This window comes from Myxocyprinus asiaticus, chromosome 16 (genome assembly GCF_019703515.2).
Source record: "Myxocyprinus asiaticus isolate MX2 ecotype Aquarium Trade chromosome 16, UBuf_Myxa_2, whole genome shotgun sequence".
Lineage (NCBI taxonomy): Eukaryota > Metazoa > Chordata > Actinopteri > Cypriniformes > Catostomidae > Myxocyprinus > Myxocyprinus asiaticus.
In genome coordinates, this window is record NC_059359.1 from 33,918,864 (window position 1) to 33,936,266 (window position 17,403).

The 17,403-nt window shown below is 36.7% G+C and overlaps 1 protein-coding gene and 1 pseudogene across 6 annotated transcripts; one reads left to right on the forward strand and one right to left on the reverse strand.

Annotated features, from left to right (window-relative positions):
• Positions 1 to 263: 263 nt before the first annotated feature.
• On the forward strand, positions 264 to 8,091 carry LOC127454588 (vesicle-associated membrane protein 2-like; annotated as a pseudogene).
• Positions 8,092 to 8,336: 245 nt separating this feature from the next.
• Positions 8,337 to 16,193, reverse strand: tapbpl (TAP binding protein like). Of its 6 annotated transcripts, XR_007899568.1 has the most exons (11): positions 16,006 to 16,193; positions 15,505 to 15,717; positions 15,034 to 15,312; positions 13,862 to 14,062; positions 13,281 to 13,448; positions 12,562 to 12,665; positions 11,130 to 11,358; positions 10,804 to 10,881; positions 9,695 to 9,959; positions 9,369 to 9,446; positions 8,337 to 9,211 (listed from the first exon to the last, which is right to left on the reverse strand). XR_007899568.1 is itself a non-coding variant. In XM_051721876.1 (9 exons), exons 1-9 carry the CDS (start codon positions 16,049 to 16,051, stop codon positions 9,204 to 9,206), a joined length of 1,326 nt encoding a protein of 441 aa, XP_051577836.1. In that variant the 5' UTR covers positions 16,052 to 16,193; the 3' UTR covers positions 8,340 to 9,203. The 6 variants fall into 6 exon arrangements, 5 of the variants coding, with proteins under 5 accessions (XP_051577836.1, XP_051577835.1, XP_051577833.1 ...); XM_051721876.1 differs by lacking the exons at positions 9,695 to 9,959; positions 10,804 to 10,881 and having other exon boundaries at positions 8,340 to 9,211; XM_051721875.1 differs by lacking the exons at positions 9,369 to 9,446; positions 9,695 to 9,959 and having other exon boundaries at positions 8,341 to 9,211.
• Between the last annotated feature and the right edge of the window lie 1,210 nt (positions 16,194 to 17,403).

Here is a 17,403-nt window from a genome sequence, read left to right on the forward strand (position 1 = left end):
TAATCATTACATTTTCATGATTTAGACCTAAAAATAAATAAATCCTGGAATATTAGATTCCTGATTACTGCCTCAAAATGTAAGGAAATAAGTCAGTAACTTTTTTCACCTATTGTAGGCTAATTGCTTAATATGTTGTGTTTGACAGGATTGGAACATCAAACCAAAACGTGTGCAGCCGTGAACAAACTCAGTTTACAAGCAGCCATGTTGCCCGACAATCCAATGTCTGTAGCCTACCTAAAACCTTTAAAAAGGAAATAATGTCTTGTCATGTTTCTCTTTGGACGTTCAGGTCAGATAATGCCAACCCAGCAGGGGCTCCCGGAGCCCCAGGTGGCCCTGGAGGAGAGGGGGCACTGGCCGGTCCTGCTCCCCCACCAAACACCACAAGCAGCCGCTGACTACAACAGACACAAGCACAAGTGGAAGAGGTGAGTGTGTGTGTTTGAGAGGGTCTGTGGAAAGAAATGAGAAAGTGTGCATAGAATAGAATGTTGAGACCAGGGGTGTTGCTAGGGTTGAAAAAGATAAGGGGCTTAGCCCCCAGAGGAACCCACCTTCAATATCCTGCATTTATGGGGGCCTGGGTAGCTCAGCAAGTAAAAGACGCTGACTACCACACCTGGAGTCGCAAGTTCGAATCCAGGGCATGCTGAGTGACTCCATTCAGGCTTCTTAAGCAACCAGTTGGCCTGGTTGGGTTAACCACCTCGTGGTCACTATAATGTGGTTCTTGCTCTCAGTGGGGCGCGTAGTGAGTTGTGCATGGATGCCACGGAGAATAGCATGAAGCCTCCACATGCACTATGTCTCCACGGTAATGCGCTCAACAAGCCACATGATAAGATGTGTGGATTGACGGTCTCAGATGCGGAAGCAACTGAGATTCGTCCTCCACCACCCGGATTGGCGAGTCACTATGCCACCATGAGGATTTAGAGAGCATTGGGAATTGAGCATTCCAAATTGAGGAGAAAAGGGGAGAAAATCCACAAAAACAACAAAAAAAATCCTGCATTTTGAACAATGTAAATTTTTAAACAAATTTGTAACAATCTGTAAATATCACATTTGCCATGCTATTGTAGTCGCATTTCCAATTGTGTTCAATTATTCCTAGTTAACAGAACACAAATAATACATTAAGAGTTACCCAAAGTAGAATTGCTGCATTAACAAAACAAGTATCCAGTGTCTAGGGCTCATTCTTTCTTGTCACATGTCTTTCTGTGGTTCTGGTCTGCAGGTGGTGGATATTATGCGTGTGAATGTAGATAAGGTTTTGGAGAGAGACCAGAAGCTTTCAGAGCTGGATGACCGGGCTGATGCTCTGCAGGCCGGGGCTTCACAGTTTGAAAGCTGTGCTGCAAAACTGAAGAACAAATACTGGTGGAAGAACTGCAAGGTGAGACTTCCTGAAAGCATGAGAGAAGAGGCCAAGCTCAGCCGTCATACAGGATATCACTCAATAATTAATTTTTATTTTCTTCAATGAAGACAGTAAGGAGATGTTTGCAGTAAAGTACAGTAGGGGTTGGGATTGAGATGGTGAAATGAGATTGCTTTGAAAAAGAGAGATAGGAGGAACACGCATCAAATTAAACAGGACATTGCAAGGTGTTCAGAGCTCCAAGAAGTGTGAATGACACAGAGGAAAATTATAACATGCAAGAGTAAATAGGTCAGTGCTGCTCCTCGATAATGCTGTGCTCAGCAGATTTGTAGTGTACAGCAGCTAATGATAATTGTGTTAATTGAAGCCCCTGGGTTTTTGCTAATGACCTAGGTGTGCAAATATGCAGATAACGGGATATGGCAGTACAGATCTTTGAATCCTGCTTGTTACCATTGCACTAGTTACATACAGACCTATATGACCTAAATATATAGACTTATTATGTCTAGTGAAGCTACTGTCGAGGTTGTTTTTATGATTTCTTTTCAATGATTTCTCTTGTTTATATTTTCACAATGGGGTTTGTGAAGCTGCCTGAAAAGCTGTCTAGTTGAAACTAGATTACCCTTAATGTATATGTATTTCAAATAGTGGTACTCGCTAAGGCAACCATCCCAATTACTGTTTCTCATATGTAAGGTTAGGGATTTGAACAAACCCTGAGGAGAGGTGGGCTATTACTTTACTAAGCAATCGGACTTTGCCTGATAGGCAAAAAACTTGATTTGAGCCAGTAAGCAACTTTGCACTTGCATGAAAACACCCCTGGAGCCACCCGCGAGAAATCATAGTGCCAAATTTTGCACAAACAAGTAAGCTACCGCTCACATTTTGGTCTAGTGTTTATTAAAGTATCCTAAAAGATTTAGGGTTTTTCTTCATTGTGTGGTTTTGTAAGTCTTGTTTTTGTTTATAATAATTGTGGGATGTTTGTTTTTATGTGTTGCCATTGAGTGATGAATGCATAATTATAAAAAAATTTCTCCCCTCTTTTTTTCCCCTCAGATGATGATTATAATGGGTGTCATTGGAGTTCTCTTCATTGGAATAATTTTCTGTGAGTTTTTGAATAGTTTGAACAGCTCATTTAAAGCATGTGTTGTTTCATTCAGAGCACATTACCATCAGACACCTTTGCCATTATCTCCTTGTAACAGGGTAGAAGAAAAGGAGGAGGCGAGAACCGGCTTAACAATATAAATAATATTTTAATAATGAACTTAAACCAAAAGTGCCTTGAGCCCCGTCTGCCGGCAGGTCATCCCCGTCTACCTGGATCAGGGGAGGGGACAAGGGGAGGGAAACAAAAAGTGGCATCTACATGCTGTAACGGCGATCGTGCCAAATTAACAAAACATTTAAAAAGAGAGGGAAAAGGCCAACACAGAGAGACAGTGGGAGAGAGAGGAGAGAGAAAAAATTTTTAATTTACTTGCTGGTTCTCCGATATGCCGTAGTCCGGTCCTCGGTCACTCCTCCACCCTCTAGTGGACAACAGCCACGCCTCCCTGGGTGGATCGGAGACAGTCCTCTGGCCCCTGGTGGATGGAACGCCCCGCCGCATTTTGTAGGACAGTAGGGGTCTCCCCCGCCCCTGGCAGCGGTAACAACTCCAGGCGGTTGGTTGGGAGCCCCTCCTCCCCTCGCGGCTGGTGGCTGTTCCTCCGCTTCCAGGCGGCCGGTCTCCTCCGTCCTCCGGCGGATGGCCAAGGCTGCTCCTTTGGGGCGGATTGTAGCGGAGAGAACTCTACAACGGCGCATCCCTCCTCCTTCCCCGGTTTCGGCACCAGTGTAACAGGGTAGAAGGAAAGGAGGAGGCGAGAACCGGCTTAACAATATAAATAATATTTTAATAATGAACTTAAACCAAAAGACACAAACACACACAGGTGTTGGACAGCTGTCAGTAACTTTCTCTCTGTCGCACTGCCATCTCCAGTCGGTCCTATTACGTTTTATTACACTAGAAGCTCATTAATTTATTATGGAAATAGACCCTTTTCACAGACTGTGATAAAGAGTTTCCTTATTTAGCAGCATAAATCTAACAAGCTTTTTAAATTTCCAATTTTTAAATGATTTAACATTTTTAACTGTTTATTATTTAAATTATTTACTCTTTATTTTTCCTCCTGCAGAAAGTCCTGTAGAAGTAATAGTGGATTTTTTATTTTGCAGTTGGGGCAAATGGACAAGCAAAAATAAGATTTGCTGTGGTCTCCCATTTATCGCTAATGAAGTTTACCCTGCAGTAGTTTACTTCCGCGTTCCAAAAGCTGCTTATATATAAAAAGTGTCTGTATAGGTTAATTTATATCAGTTACCTCTAATTACCCCTGCTAAACCATTAATGTTTTCTTTGAAATTGGTTACAGTTAATATGTCCATTTATTAGAGATTTTAAAGCTATGACTGTAATGTCTCTGGTTGCTTTCAAGAATTTACTTATTATTCTTTCATTCTGAATACTATTATGTATACATAATTTTCCAGCTAGCATTATTCTACAGTGGCAAGAAAAAGTATGTGAACCCTTTGGAATTAGCTGGTTTTCTGCATTAATTGGTTGTAAAATGCACTGTCATCTTCATCAGTCACAAACAGGGATTAAATTGGGCCGGTATGGTCCAGAACGGCGTTCCGGCACCTTCGATTAAAAAATAAAAATAAAAAAATAAAATGCTTGTTTGTTAATCCATCCCATTTATTATATTCTCCAATGTGGTTTTTGTTTGATCCCCTTGACACATTCCGTCTTTATTTAGCGAGTGTACTAGTTCAAAAATATTTCAAGTTCATTATGCTTCACTCTAGTCAGTTGTGGACACTGGTAGTGGCGGCATATTCTTATGTAGGGATGTGCCCAAAGCTGAATACCTTATTCGGAAAGGCACAAATAATGACTTCAAAACGAATAACGGATTCATCCGAATAATATAAAAAATATTTGTATGACTGATTGTCCAAAAAGCACAAGGATATAAATATCCAACATTACAACGAATGTATGAAGCTGTGCAGCCAATATTTCTAAAGTGTAAACTTTATGAATGAAAATGTCTCGACCCCGTTTGCGGTCTCTGTTAATTGTGCGCATATGGAGCTTATCAAGTGTAACATTAATTTACGACATCATATACACTTTCCACTTCTTGAAATGTCTGTTAATGTAACACACGATACAAAAAAACAAATATAAAGAAACTGAAACATGCTTTTCTTCTTCTTCTTCTTCTTCTTCTTCTGTAAACTTCTAAATTTGAGAATGTTAAGTGTTCTTGAACTCTGGTAAGGCACTATATAAATTTAACTATTATTATTGTTATTATTATTTAACTAAATAATGGATTCCTGATAGACTTACAGAACTTTCACCTGTTTGTAGGCAATATTGATTGATTTTATATTAATTTATTTTAATGTTTGAATTTGTATTTATTATTCAATGCAAAATGTGTGTTTGACATTTCACATTTTGCTTGACATCTCCTACCTTTAGAATAATGTTGTTATACATGAATAGACAATAGAAAATTCTGTTTCATGCAAATATTAATATCAGAAATACCAGGAGAAACCACAGCATATTCCACAGTTAATGTAGCCTGCAAATTCAGCTTCATCTGGTAAGAAAAAAAAAGAATAAAAGAATATTTTTTGAATAATAATAATAATTATTATTATTATTAGGCTATTATTATGAAAAGGCATGTACAAGGCATATTTTATTAATAGAAACTATAAATGTAAGAGTAATACTTAAAAATTGGCATTTTTAATTTGGACGCACTTCCGGTTTAAGCCCTGCCCACACTCGGTTCTCTCCGAATACAGAGACAGGTACAGATAATTTTGTCATATGAACAAATACAGATACAAAAACAGATAATTGCTTCGCTGCACACCGCTATAATTATGTATTTTCACAAATAAGTGAAACACACAAACAGTTATAATCTTGCATGTCTTTATTGAACACATCCCCTTAAACATTCACAGTGCTCTGGAAAAAGTAAGTGAACCCTTGGATTTAATAACTAGTCGATCCTCCTTTGGCAGCAATAACCTCAACCAAGCATTTCCGGTAGCTGTGGATTAGACCTGCACAACATTCAGAATTAATTTTGGACCATTCTTCCTTATAGAACTGCTTCAGCTCAACCATATTCTTAGGATGTCTGGTGTGAATGGTTCTCTTGATGTCATTCCACAGCATCTCTATTGGGTTACGGTCTGTGCTCTGACTGGGCCACTCCAAAAGGTGAATTTTCATTTTTTAAGCCATTCTGTAGTGGATTTACTTCAGTGTTTGAGTCATTGTCCTGCTGCATCACCCAACTTCTACTGAGCTTCAGCTGGCACACAGCCACTCTGACATTATCCTTTAGGATATCTTGATAAACTTGGGAATTAATTTTTCCCTCGATGATGAAAAGCGGTCTAGGCCCCAAAGCAGCCCTAAATCATGATGCTCCTTCCACAGTACTTCAACATTGGGATGATATTTTTATGTTAGTATGGGGTGCCCTTTTTATGCCAAATGTAGTGCTGTGTTCCTCCAAAACAATTCAAATTTTGTTTCATAAGTCCACAAAACATTTTCCCAGTAGCGTTGTGGAGTGTCAAGGTTGTCTTTGGCAAACTTCAGGTGCACAGCAATGTTTTTGTTGGAAAGCAGCAGCTTCCTTCGTGATGTCCTGCCATGGACACCATGTCTGTTTACTGTTTTCTGTATAGTAGACTCATGAACAGAGATATAAACTGATTCCTTCAAGTCTTTAGCTGTTACTCTAGTGTTCTTTTTTACCTCATTGAGCATTCTGCGGTGTGCCTTTGAGTAATCTTGGCTGGACGGCCACTTCTAGGGAGAGTAGCCACAGTACAAAATCATCTCCATTTATAGACAATTTGACTAACTGTGGACAGATGAATATCTAAGCTCTTTGAGATAACTTTGTAACCCTTTCTAGCTTCATGCAAAGCAACAATTCTTGATCGTAGGTATTCTGAGATCTCTTTTTTTGTGAGGCATGGTCCACGTCAAGCAGATGCTTCTTGTGAACAGAAAATGTTTGAGTGCTTTTTATAAGTCAAAGTAGCTCTAACCCACACCTCCAATCTCGTTTCATTAATTGGATGCCAGGTTTGCCAACTCCTGACTCTAATTAGCCTTTTTTTTTGTAATTTTTAGCCTATGGATTCACTTTCTGTTTCCACAGCACTGTTAAAATTGAATGGGATGTGTTCAATAAAGACATGAAAGTTTATAATTGTTTTTGTGTTGTTAGCTTAAACACATTGTGTATGTCTATACTTGTGACTTCAATGAAGATGAGTTCACATTTTATGAGCAATTAATGCAGAAAACCAGATATCTCCAAAGGGTTCACATTCTTTTCTTTGCCACTATATGTAAAGTTACACCTGTAGTTTTGAATGTTCAGGCACATTCTGTTAATATCCATACACGTAGCATTCTGGGACAGGTCCCGTGATAGGTTTATTAGAGGCATCAGTGGTGCAGAGCTCAGATCAACCCACTTACATGATTTAAGGGTTTGTGTATTTAGAACCCAGACTGGACCAACTCCACACAAGCTCAAGAATTCATAACACTCATTATTATGAATTATTTATTAAGGGCAGTGAGCATAGCAATGCAATATGAGATAGCAACTGAACCTGGGATAGGCACATTTTGCAGTGGAGTAGGTGTATGATCTATCATGTAAATGTATGAAATTTAATGCCAAAAGCCTAATCATATTTCTCTCTTTATCATCTTTTTCCATATTTCACTCTCTTTCTCTTCTTTATCTCTGTACTTTTCTAGTGTATTTCTTCCCTTGAGCCGAACTTCCTGCAACGAATGAGAAAATTAATGAATGAGGAAGATGTCATAGAAAGTAGAAAAAACAATCATGAGCTCCGCCCCTTTTCTTGATCCTTCTCTCTTCAGTTCTGAGCTCTCCGCTTAGCCATCTTGCACTTTGGTGCACTTCAGTTTCTCTCTTTTCTTCCCTCTCTGAATCTCTTGCATTATACAAGCATTCTGCAGACATTTATAGATGAATGCACAGAGAGAGAGAAAGAGAGAGGGAGAGACACTTGTGTACACAAGGTAGGTGGATGTAAAAGGAGATGCAGTACTCATTGGAGGTGTGTGTGTGAGTAAAAAACAGAGAAGCCATGTAGACATCCCCGTAATGGCAAAGCTTTCCCATCTGACCTTTTTGGAGAGCATTAGTAAATTGATACTGACATAACTGGCCCCTGTAGATATGACCTCATCCTACTGCATTTTACTACTGCTTTTGCTCTTCAATTTATAATGACAGGATTCATGATCTGTCGGTCTATTCATTTTTTCTCTACTTGTATTTATAATCCAGATTAGTTTGGCCAGTAATTTGTTTTTTGTTTTTTTCCTGAAAAATCAGCACAGGTTATTCAGGATGTAAAGGATTATTCACAAGATGTAAGATTTAAGTGTTATTAGTAAATAAAAATAAACAGTACAAATAGAATAATAAAACATACAAAATGGGAAAAAGTTATGTACACATATAAAATCCTTTAAGGGATAGTTCACCCAAAAATGAAAATTCTGACATTATTTACTCACTCTCTTGTTATTCCTAACCCATATGACTTACTTTCTTCTGTGGAACATGAAATGAGATGTTAGGCAGAATGTTAGTCTGAGTCACCATAGACTTTTATTGCATCTTTTTGTCCGTGCAATGAAAGTGAATGGTGACTAAGGCTGTTATTCAGCCTAACATCTCCTTTGTGTTCCACGGAAGAAAGTCATAGGGGTTTGGAACAACAAGAAAGTAAGTATATTGACTGAATGTGAAAGACATTTTTGGATGAACTATCCCTTTAAGGTGTTGAATGTTTATTCCTGTTTTTTGCATTGCATTGCATTTGCATCCCACTGTTAAAACTCTTTTACTCGTGGTGTGTTTATTTTATTTCCTATTTCTTGTATTCTTTAAAACTACTGTTAACTGCCTGATGTTGTGAGGGAAATCTAATTATCCTGTTCTGTGGAAAAGCCAAGCTGTGGGAACAAGATGAATGCTGTGGGCCTGCCAAAATGTACTGAAATGTGCAAAAAATTTGTAAAGATAATCAACACTAAATGAGCATGAAGAATATAATCTATACTGCCATGCAATATAAAACAAATGGTTTTGACAGTCCTTACTGCTGTCGGTTATCACATTCCTTTGTCAGCACAGACTTTATTTTGTTCTGTTGCTGAAGACTACAGAGGTCAGTTTTTTTTTCTCCTGTAAACTCAAATTAAGATGATTATATATTCATGCAAATGAACTGTAAAGGATATACTATAACTGTGGAGTAATCCCATGTCCTCTCAATATTAGATTTTAAAAGGGATAAACAGCATGCTAACAGTATATGCCACTGCTGCCAATAAAACCATCGACATACAGTACTCTACCTGTTTGTGTTTATTTAACAATAAATAGAATAATATATATATATATATATATATATATATATTTGTTGATACATTTTCTTTAATTTATTTTACATTTTTAGAATGTTACATAAAATACTTTTTGCTGACATTAAATTCCCATTAAACAAATATTCAGTACAGTAACTGATTTAAAACATTTGAAGATTGTTGTTGACTGACGAAGTTAAAAAAAAAAAAAAAAATCTCCAAGTTCCTTCCTCGATTTTCCCTCACATGGCCTCAGATTACCCCTCAGCTCTCTTAAAAGAATTTTTTTATTATTAAAACATTTTTAATACAAACAGGTTAAATTAATATTTAACTCCCCTGTATATATTTTAGGAATGGGTGTTTACTAGTTAAATACGCAGTAATATGTTGTTATAAACTATTGAAGTGTTAAAAAATGAAACTCACCTGTACTTTTGAATGCTTGATACAAAAATAACACAGATATCACCAACATTAAAACAATTCCAGTCCAGAAGGCTGTTTCTGTTGAATTCACAAAAAGAAAAAGCCTTTGTTTGAAACAGACTTTGTTTAAACAAATTATAAATATCTATACAAGAATTACAGTTATCGTCTTATTATTATGCATATTACATTTGCAGAGAGATTAATTATTCTACTACATTTCAAAAAGTTATTTTAGTATTACGTAAGCTCAGTTTAAGATAAGTGATTAAGCACAGTTTTCTGACTACTGTCATGTGTAACTTTAATCTAAAAGCAGCTCTTACTTGGCTCAAGTTTATCCACAGTCAGGCTGGCATTGGTAGGTGTGTCTAGGGCAGAGTGAGAGACTCTACAGGTGACAACAGTTCCTGGTGGGTGTTCGTCGGGCCGTAGGATGAGGTGAGATGAGAGAGAATATGTCCCATCACTGTGCTGCTGGTGACTGGAGAGGGTGGATTTATTTCCTATTTCTTGTATTCTTTAAAACTACTGTTAACTGCCTGATGTTGTGAGGGAAATCTAATTATCCTGTTCTGTGGAAAAGCCAAGCTGTGGGAACAAGATGAATGCTGTGGGCCTGCCAAAATGTACTGAAATGTGCAAAAAATTTGTAAAGATAATCAACACTAAATGAGCATGAAGAATATAATCTATACTGCCATGCAATATAAAACAAATGGTTTTGACAGTCCTTACTGCTGTCGGTTATCACATTCCTTTGTCAGCACAGACTTTATTTTGTTCTGTTGCTGAAGACTACAGAGGTCAGTTTTTTTTTCTCCTGTAAACTCAAATTAAGATGATTATATATTCATGCAAATGAACTGTAAAGGATATACTATAACTGTGGAGTAATCCCATGTCCTCTCAATATTAGATTTTAAAAGGGATAAACAGCATGCTAACAGTATATGCCACTGCTGCCAATAAAACCATCGACATACAGTACTCTACCTGTTTGTGTTTATTTAACAATAAATAGAATAATATATATATATATATATATATATATATATTTGTTGATACATTTTCTTTAATTTATTTTACATTTTTAGAATGTTACATAAAATACTTTTTGCTGACATTAAATTCCCATTAAACAAATATTCAGTACAGTAACTGATTTAAAACATTTGAAGATTGTTGTTGACTGACGAAGTTAAAAAAAAAAAAAAAAAATCTCCAAGTTCCTTCCTCGATTTTCCCTCACATGGCCTCAGATTGCCCCTCAGCTCTCTTAAAAGAATTTTTTTATTATTAAAACATTTTTAATACAAACAGGTTAAATTAATATTTAACTCCCCTGTATATATTTTAGGAATGGGTGTTTACTAGTTAAATACGCAGTAATATGTTGTTATAAACTATTGAAGTGTTAAAAAATGAAACTCACCTGTACTTTTGAATGCTTGATACAAAAATAACACAGATATCACCAACATTAAAACAATTCCAGTCCAGAAGGCTGTTTCTGTTGAATTCACAAAAAGAAAAAGCCTTTGTTTGAAACAGACTTTGTTTAAACAAATTATAAATATCTATACAAGAATTACAGTTATCGTCTTATTATTATGCATATTACATTTGCAGAGAGATTAATTATTCTACTACATTTCAAAAAGTTATTTTAGTATTACGTAAGCTCAGTTTAAGATAAGTGATTAAGCACAGTTTTCTGACTACTGTCATGTGTAACTTTAATCTAAAAGCAGCTCTTACTTGGCTCAAGTTTATCCACAGTCAGGCTGGCATTGGTAGGTGTGTCTAGGGCAGAGTGAGAGACTCTACAGGTGACAACAGTTCCTGGTGGGTGTTCGTCGGGCCGTAGGATGAGGTGAGATGAGAGAGAATATGTCCCATCACTGTGCTGCTGGTGACTGGAGAGGGTGGATTCTTTTGAGAAAGACACAGGCTCTTCCACAAAGGGGGGCTGAGATAACCACTCCACCTACAGGTGCACAGGTCAGACAAGATGCAGCCAAACACAACTATACCAGACATTACATAAATGTATAGAAATTTCTATATACTTTTCTCCAGACTCCAGTTATTTTTGTGACTACATACCAAAAACATAACAGCTGCCAATATAAGCCACAAGCGTTCTTCTTGCATGTGTGCAAATACGCACGAGTGCTGGAAAACAGCCTCAAATAAGAATAAGATACTGGCTGAGTAGGTATTTGGTATTATTACCGATACTGTAGAACAACGGGTATTTTTACTTGTGTGTATATATATAAACTTAATATTTAAATAGATTTCCATTTTAGTATCGACTTAATACTGAAGTACTGATATTTTTGACATTTGGGGCTTTACTAAAAATGTTCTGGGCTTAAGCCCCAGTAGCCCACCCTCAGCGCAGCCCTTGGTTAAGTCCAGTTCGCAAACAAATTGTTTTCGACTGTTTTCAATACATCGATCAAACCTGTCCGAATTATTAATTTTGTGAATTGCAATTCAAAATCAAATTCACAAGAGAAGTGCTCTTCACTTATACTTTTGATACTTAAAGGTGCATTTAGTAAGTTTTTGTTCACGTTGTCTTGAACTTACACTGACACCTAACAGCTTGGATGCAGCATCATTCAAACTCAATATTTTTCAGTTTTTAATGCCATTATAGAAATTCACTATTCACAGCCAGCCAGGGTTAATTAAATCTGAGTGAAAGTGTCAAATAACAGTCGGTTACTGAGATTAAGCGAGTAGTATTTGGCTGGTCATGTGATTCTAACATGGCAGCCCCCATGTGTGGACCCTCTCCATGTAGAATAAAACAGCTTTTATTAGGTTACTGATATGACTGGAGTCTTCATTTTAATGTGAGTGATCATGATTTTAAACATTGGTTTCAACATTACTATTAATTTATTTAAAGTAAAATTTTATAAATGAGAAAAAAATACTGAGTGCACCTTTAAGTACATTTAATATCAGTTATTTTGATACTTTTCCTTTAATGTTTTTCTCATGGGCTACTTTAAATTTTACTCAAGTCAGTTTCCATACAAGTATCTTTACTTTTACTTAAGTATGACAATTGGATACTTTGTATAGTACTGGTTCTGTGCTTATTAGGCTGATCTGACATGTTCTTGAACAATCCTGTAATAGTCCTTTAGTGCTGTTATGAAAGTAAGCTGACCTGTACATCCAGAGGATAGTAACGATGACAGTGACAGCTCAGTTTCTGGGGTGTATTGTCCTGAAATGCCAGTTTTTCCACAGAGAATGTGACACGAGGGGGTTCTGGGAAGAATGATAGAGGATAAAAAAGAGATCAAGAGACAGATAAGATGGAAAGACAAAATTACAAGAATCAAACATCACATGACAAGATTGCTTTTAACATGCAACCAACACACAAACTGTAGAGCCATGCAAAGATGAAGTCTTGTCATAAATTGCTAAAAATTGTACATGTAATATCAATGTACATTTCTTAAAATTAATTACATGATATGCAGAATAATTAATCACATATATCAATGTTTGCTTGGAAAAGCCCCCAAATTACCAAAAACATTACATTATTGTTGCAGATGAAAGTATAAAAAAAAAAAAAAAAACATTACAAAAATGGATTTCGAATTGAACATATCGTCAGTCCACAGCAATCCATTTGCAATCAGTTATCAATCTGTCCGAGGTTGACTTAGGGTCCCTTCTTTTAGGACATAGTATTTGGCCTCTCCTTCATATATATATATATATATATATATATATATATTAACAACTGTTTTTTAGATGATTGTCTCAATTAACACGTTACATTGACAGCCCTAGTTCAAATATAATCCACATATGATTTATGGATGTGAACAAATGTTATCAAGTGTGTGTGGGGCTCAATGAGAGACTCACGTGTAATGTGCAGCTGGACAACCTGTTGTGTCTGGAACTCTCCAGAGCCGACAGTGCAGATGTACCTTCCCTCATCTGTGACCTTTAACCTCCTCAGAGTAAGAGATGCATTACCATCCCTCACCAGCAGATCTGCTTCTGCGCTTGTGCCTTCCCGCTCTACTAATACTGTAATGTGTAAAAGTAGTGTGACATGCATCACACACACATTATTTACTGTAGCTGACACGTTACATTTCAGCAGAAATTGCACCAGCAGTCATTTTAGAGAAGGGTATATCTTACAATATAATGCCATTTACCAAATGTATTATGCTCTGTGTCTATAAAGCTCCTCTCTCAAAAATTTGTCATAGTTTTATCTCATTTCAGTTTATAAAAAAGTCTAAGCACATCTAACTGGTACTAATTGATGCTTAGAACTTTTCACGCTCTGGCAGTTATTGAACTAGACTGTTTTGCTGAGATCAGCATAAATGTATGTTCTGATTAGGATATGCCTTAACAGAGACACAGAAAGTGACTAAGAACTATGTCACGGGCAATATAAATCTTTAAATATTTGACTACTTGTTACTTACCATCTGATCCCACCTCTGTCTCTATCTCCCTCGCTTTCATATCAAGAATTTTATGGCCATTTCCTCTGTGTTGTAGACGCCACTCAAGTGTTACATCCTGTCCAGGGATTGAGTCCTTCTGTTTAAAGCCACAATCTAAAACGGCATCACCCCCTATTGGAGCCATAACGGACGGTACACGCGAGAACACCACAAACACAACTGGGTAAGATGGAAGAGAGATTAAAAGAAGAAAATGTTAGAATTAAGACATTAATTAAAATGAACATAAAAAAAAAAATAAAAATAAAAACATACCAATAACTTTTAAAAATGGGTTTTGATAAAGATAAGTCTATTAGAGCTACAGAATAACAGTAATCTGGTACAGCAAAGGGGCAGCCTTTCTGGATTCATTAAAGGGATAATTCAGCCAAAAATGAAAATTCTCTCATTATTTTCTCACCCTCATGCCATCCCAGATGTGTATAACTTTCTTCTGCAAAACACAAAGTTTTTGAAGAATATTTCAGCTCTGTAGGTCCATACAAAGTGAATGATGACCAGAAATTTGAAGCTCCAAAAAGCACATTAAGGCAGCATAAAAGTAATCCATATGACTCCAGTGTTTAAAGCCATATCTTCAGAAGCAAAATGATAAGTGTGGGTGAGAAAAAGATCAATATTTAAGTCCTTTTTACTATAAATCTCCAATTTCACGTTCACTCTCTTCACTTGCAAATAAAACGAGTTCTTCTATTGTTTTTCGTGATTCACACTTTTCGTGCATATCGCCACCTACTGGGCAGGGAGGAGAATTTATAGTAAAAAAGGACTTGTATCTGGATCTGTTTCTCACCCACCCCTATCATATCGCCTTTGAAGACATGGATTTAACCACTGGAATCTTATGGATTGCTTGTATGCTACCATTATTTGCTTTTTTAAGCTTCAAAGTTCTGGTCACCAATCACACGCATTGTATGGACCTACAGAGCTGAAATATTCTTCTAAAAATCTTTGTTTGTCTTCAGCAGAAGAAAGAAAGTCATACACCTCTGGGATGGCATGAGGGTGAGTAAATGATGAGAGAATTTTCATATTTGGATGAACTATCCCTTTAAGGACAACATAGATGTGTGAACAGAAAGATGGAAAGATCAATAATTTTAACACATGTACAACAAAATTACCCTCTGTCAGCAATGTTCCTGATTGGCTGAGTGGCAGGTTTAGTTTACTCTGCATAAGTGGTGGTGTGTAAGATTCTGCTGTCTCACTGGACAGGGTTTGTAGCACCAGAGTGAGACTCAGGCCACTTCCTTCCAGCTGAACTGAGCTAATGAAATGAGCAGGTAAAGAATCCGGATCAGCACCGCGAGGAACATAACGGCTGATCTCACAAACCACTTCCTGTTCATTACAATCAGCGTGAAGAAGTGAGTCTGCATTGGGAATCTGAAGAGATGGCACTGAGGAGTTAGAAACAAAAGAGAGGGGAAAAAGAAAGGCAGAGTATTAAAGTATGTATACTGAAAGTTTAAACCTATTCTAATATATCCTTTAAAACTAGACTGATATTTTTTTCTTTGAAATTATCTTAGGGGATTTAAAAGTTCCAATAATTAAAAAAAAAATAACCTCTGAACACTAACAGCACTTACACATTAACTCAAAGATCAGATCATCAGCATTAGGCGTCTCAGGGGGGTTATATGGGGTCACCAGCTCTGGTGACAGATCATCATTCCCAACAAGATCCCTGAAGACCAGAGTGGAGGGAGTGCGCTTGAACATAGAGCCTCCCATCATGCCCCCCATCCCTCCCCCCTCCTCGATCAGAGAGCAGGACAGAACCACATCAGCTCCCTCCAGCCCTTTGGTGATAGAACAGTTAGTACAATACATTCTTTTCAACAGCAGAGGCCGCCAAAAGCACCCATTTAAAGAACAGTACACCCATTCAACAGCAGGGGCCGCCAAATCTCTTTCACGTTATTGCAAGAAAACCCTAAACCAAAACATTAACTCTTGACACGTTATTATTTGATTACAAAGTTGTAAAACGTTATATTAATATAATTTATTTATATAAAATCTGTGCAAATATGTGCAAGCCATTGAAAAACAACATTTAGAAACAAGAATTAATATTTACAACTCACCGTAAGCCCACGAAAGGAGGACAATGAGGATTGTTAACATCACCATGCAGCTCCAATACCAGTTGCCTTGATGTCACTTATTTTTTGACTATGTATAGATTAATTGTGCAAACACATTTTATTTAGAGACATCAAACAGCTCAAAACCAGGGTACTTTCGAAACCAACGCTGATGCATTCAATAGACGAAACACTTTCACTTTTGATTAAGCACTTCTTCCTCATTGGCACATTCAAAATAAGAGGGAATTCATTTCAGTCATCATACAAAATATTTTTTTTTTTTTTTTTTGTAATTAGTATAACCATAATACCAGGGATGCAAACTACTCACCTTTCAGCTAAAGTAACCTTTACTGAAGATAATTCGCCCAAATTGTTTGGTGAAATTTTCTACAGTTTCTTCATTAAAATCATTTGAAATTGTTACTTTAAGCTTAAACACTTTAAATGCAACAAAAAAGTTTTCAATACAATAAAAAAAATCAGCAGAACATATACATCTGGGACCCCTGCTATGACTTTCTCACCTTTTTCACTGCCCATGAGTTTGTAATACCCTTACTTACTGAAATGCACTTATAATGGAAACTCAAAAAAATGTGCAAAGACACAACTAAAGTGTACATGAAATATACCTGATCTAATACATCTGTTTGTGACATGTACATTTTTGTATAGATATATTCCACTGCACACTGTTTTAAAGGTGCATTCAGTAATTTTTTCCTCATTAAAAAAGTTTAACTCTTAAAGACATGAATTGTAATTGTGCAGTATATGTATGAATCATGAGCACTCACATTAAAATGAAGACTCCAGTCATATCAGTAACCTAATAAAAGCTGTTTTATTCTACATGGAGAGGGTCCACACATGGGGGCTGCCATGTTAGAATCACATGACCAGCCAAATACTACTCGCTTAATCTCAGTAACCGTCCTGTTATTGGACACTTTCCCTCATTGATTAAAGTAATCATGTCTGACTGTGAATACTACATTTCTACAATGGCATCTGAAACTGAAAACTATTGATTTTAAATGATGCTGCATCCAAGCCGCTAGGTGTCAGTGTAAGTCCAAGATGACACAAAGACAAAAGTTACTGAATGCACCTTTAATACTCTAGAATTTTAACCCTTAAAGCTTTTAGCCCTTCTTCTCTTATTCAAATAATCTAACATTACATTCTCAAAAAATGTAGGCTATATAGTAACATCAACTGTTAATCAAATCTCATTCTTAGCTTCCACTTATTGTGTTATTCATTGTCCAAATTCTCCATATTTTCCAAAATGACAAACGATACCACCCTGCCAAATGTGTCTCTACTTTTTGTGTGTGTGTGTGTGTGTGTAATCATCTGTTTTGTTGATATAATATTGATAACCCTGCC

Excerpts from the sequence above, each read along its gene's own strand:
- tapbpl (XM_051721872.1), bottom strand. The coding sequence starts at position 16,051 with ATGGTGATGTTAACAATCCTCATTGTCCTCCTTTCGTGGGCTTACG. Across the intron at positions 13,449-13,861 it reads GACAGAGGTGGGATCAGATG|TATTAGTAGAGCGGGAAGGC; the intron begins GTAAGTAACAAG and ends TACACATTACAG. Across the intron at positions 11,359-12,561 it reads ACTATCCTCTGGATGTACAG|GTGGAGTGGTTATCTCAGCC; the intron begins GTCAGCTTACTT and ends GTGCACCTGTAG.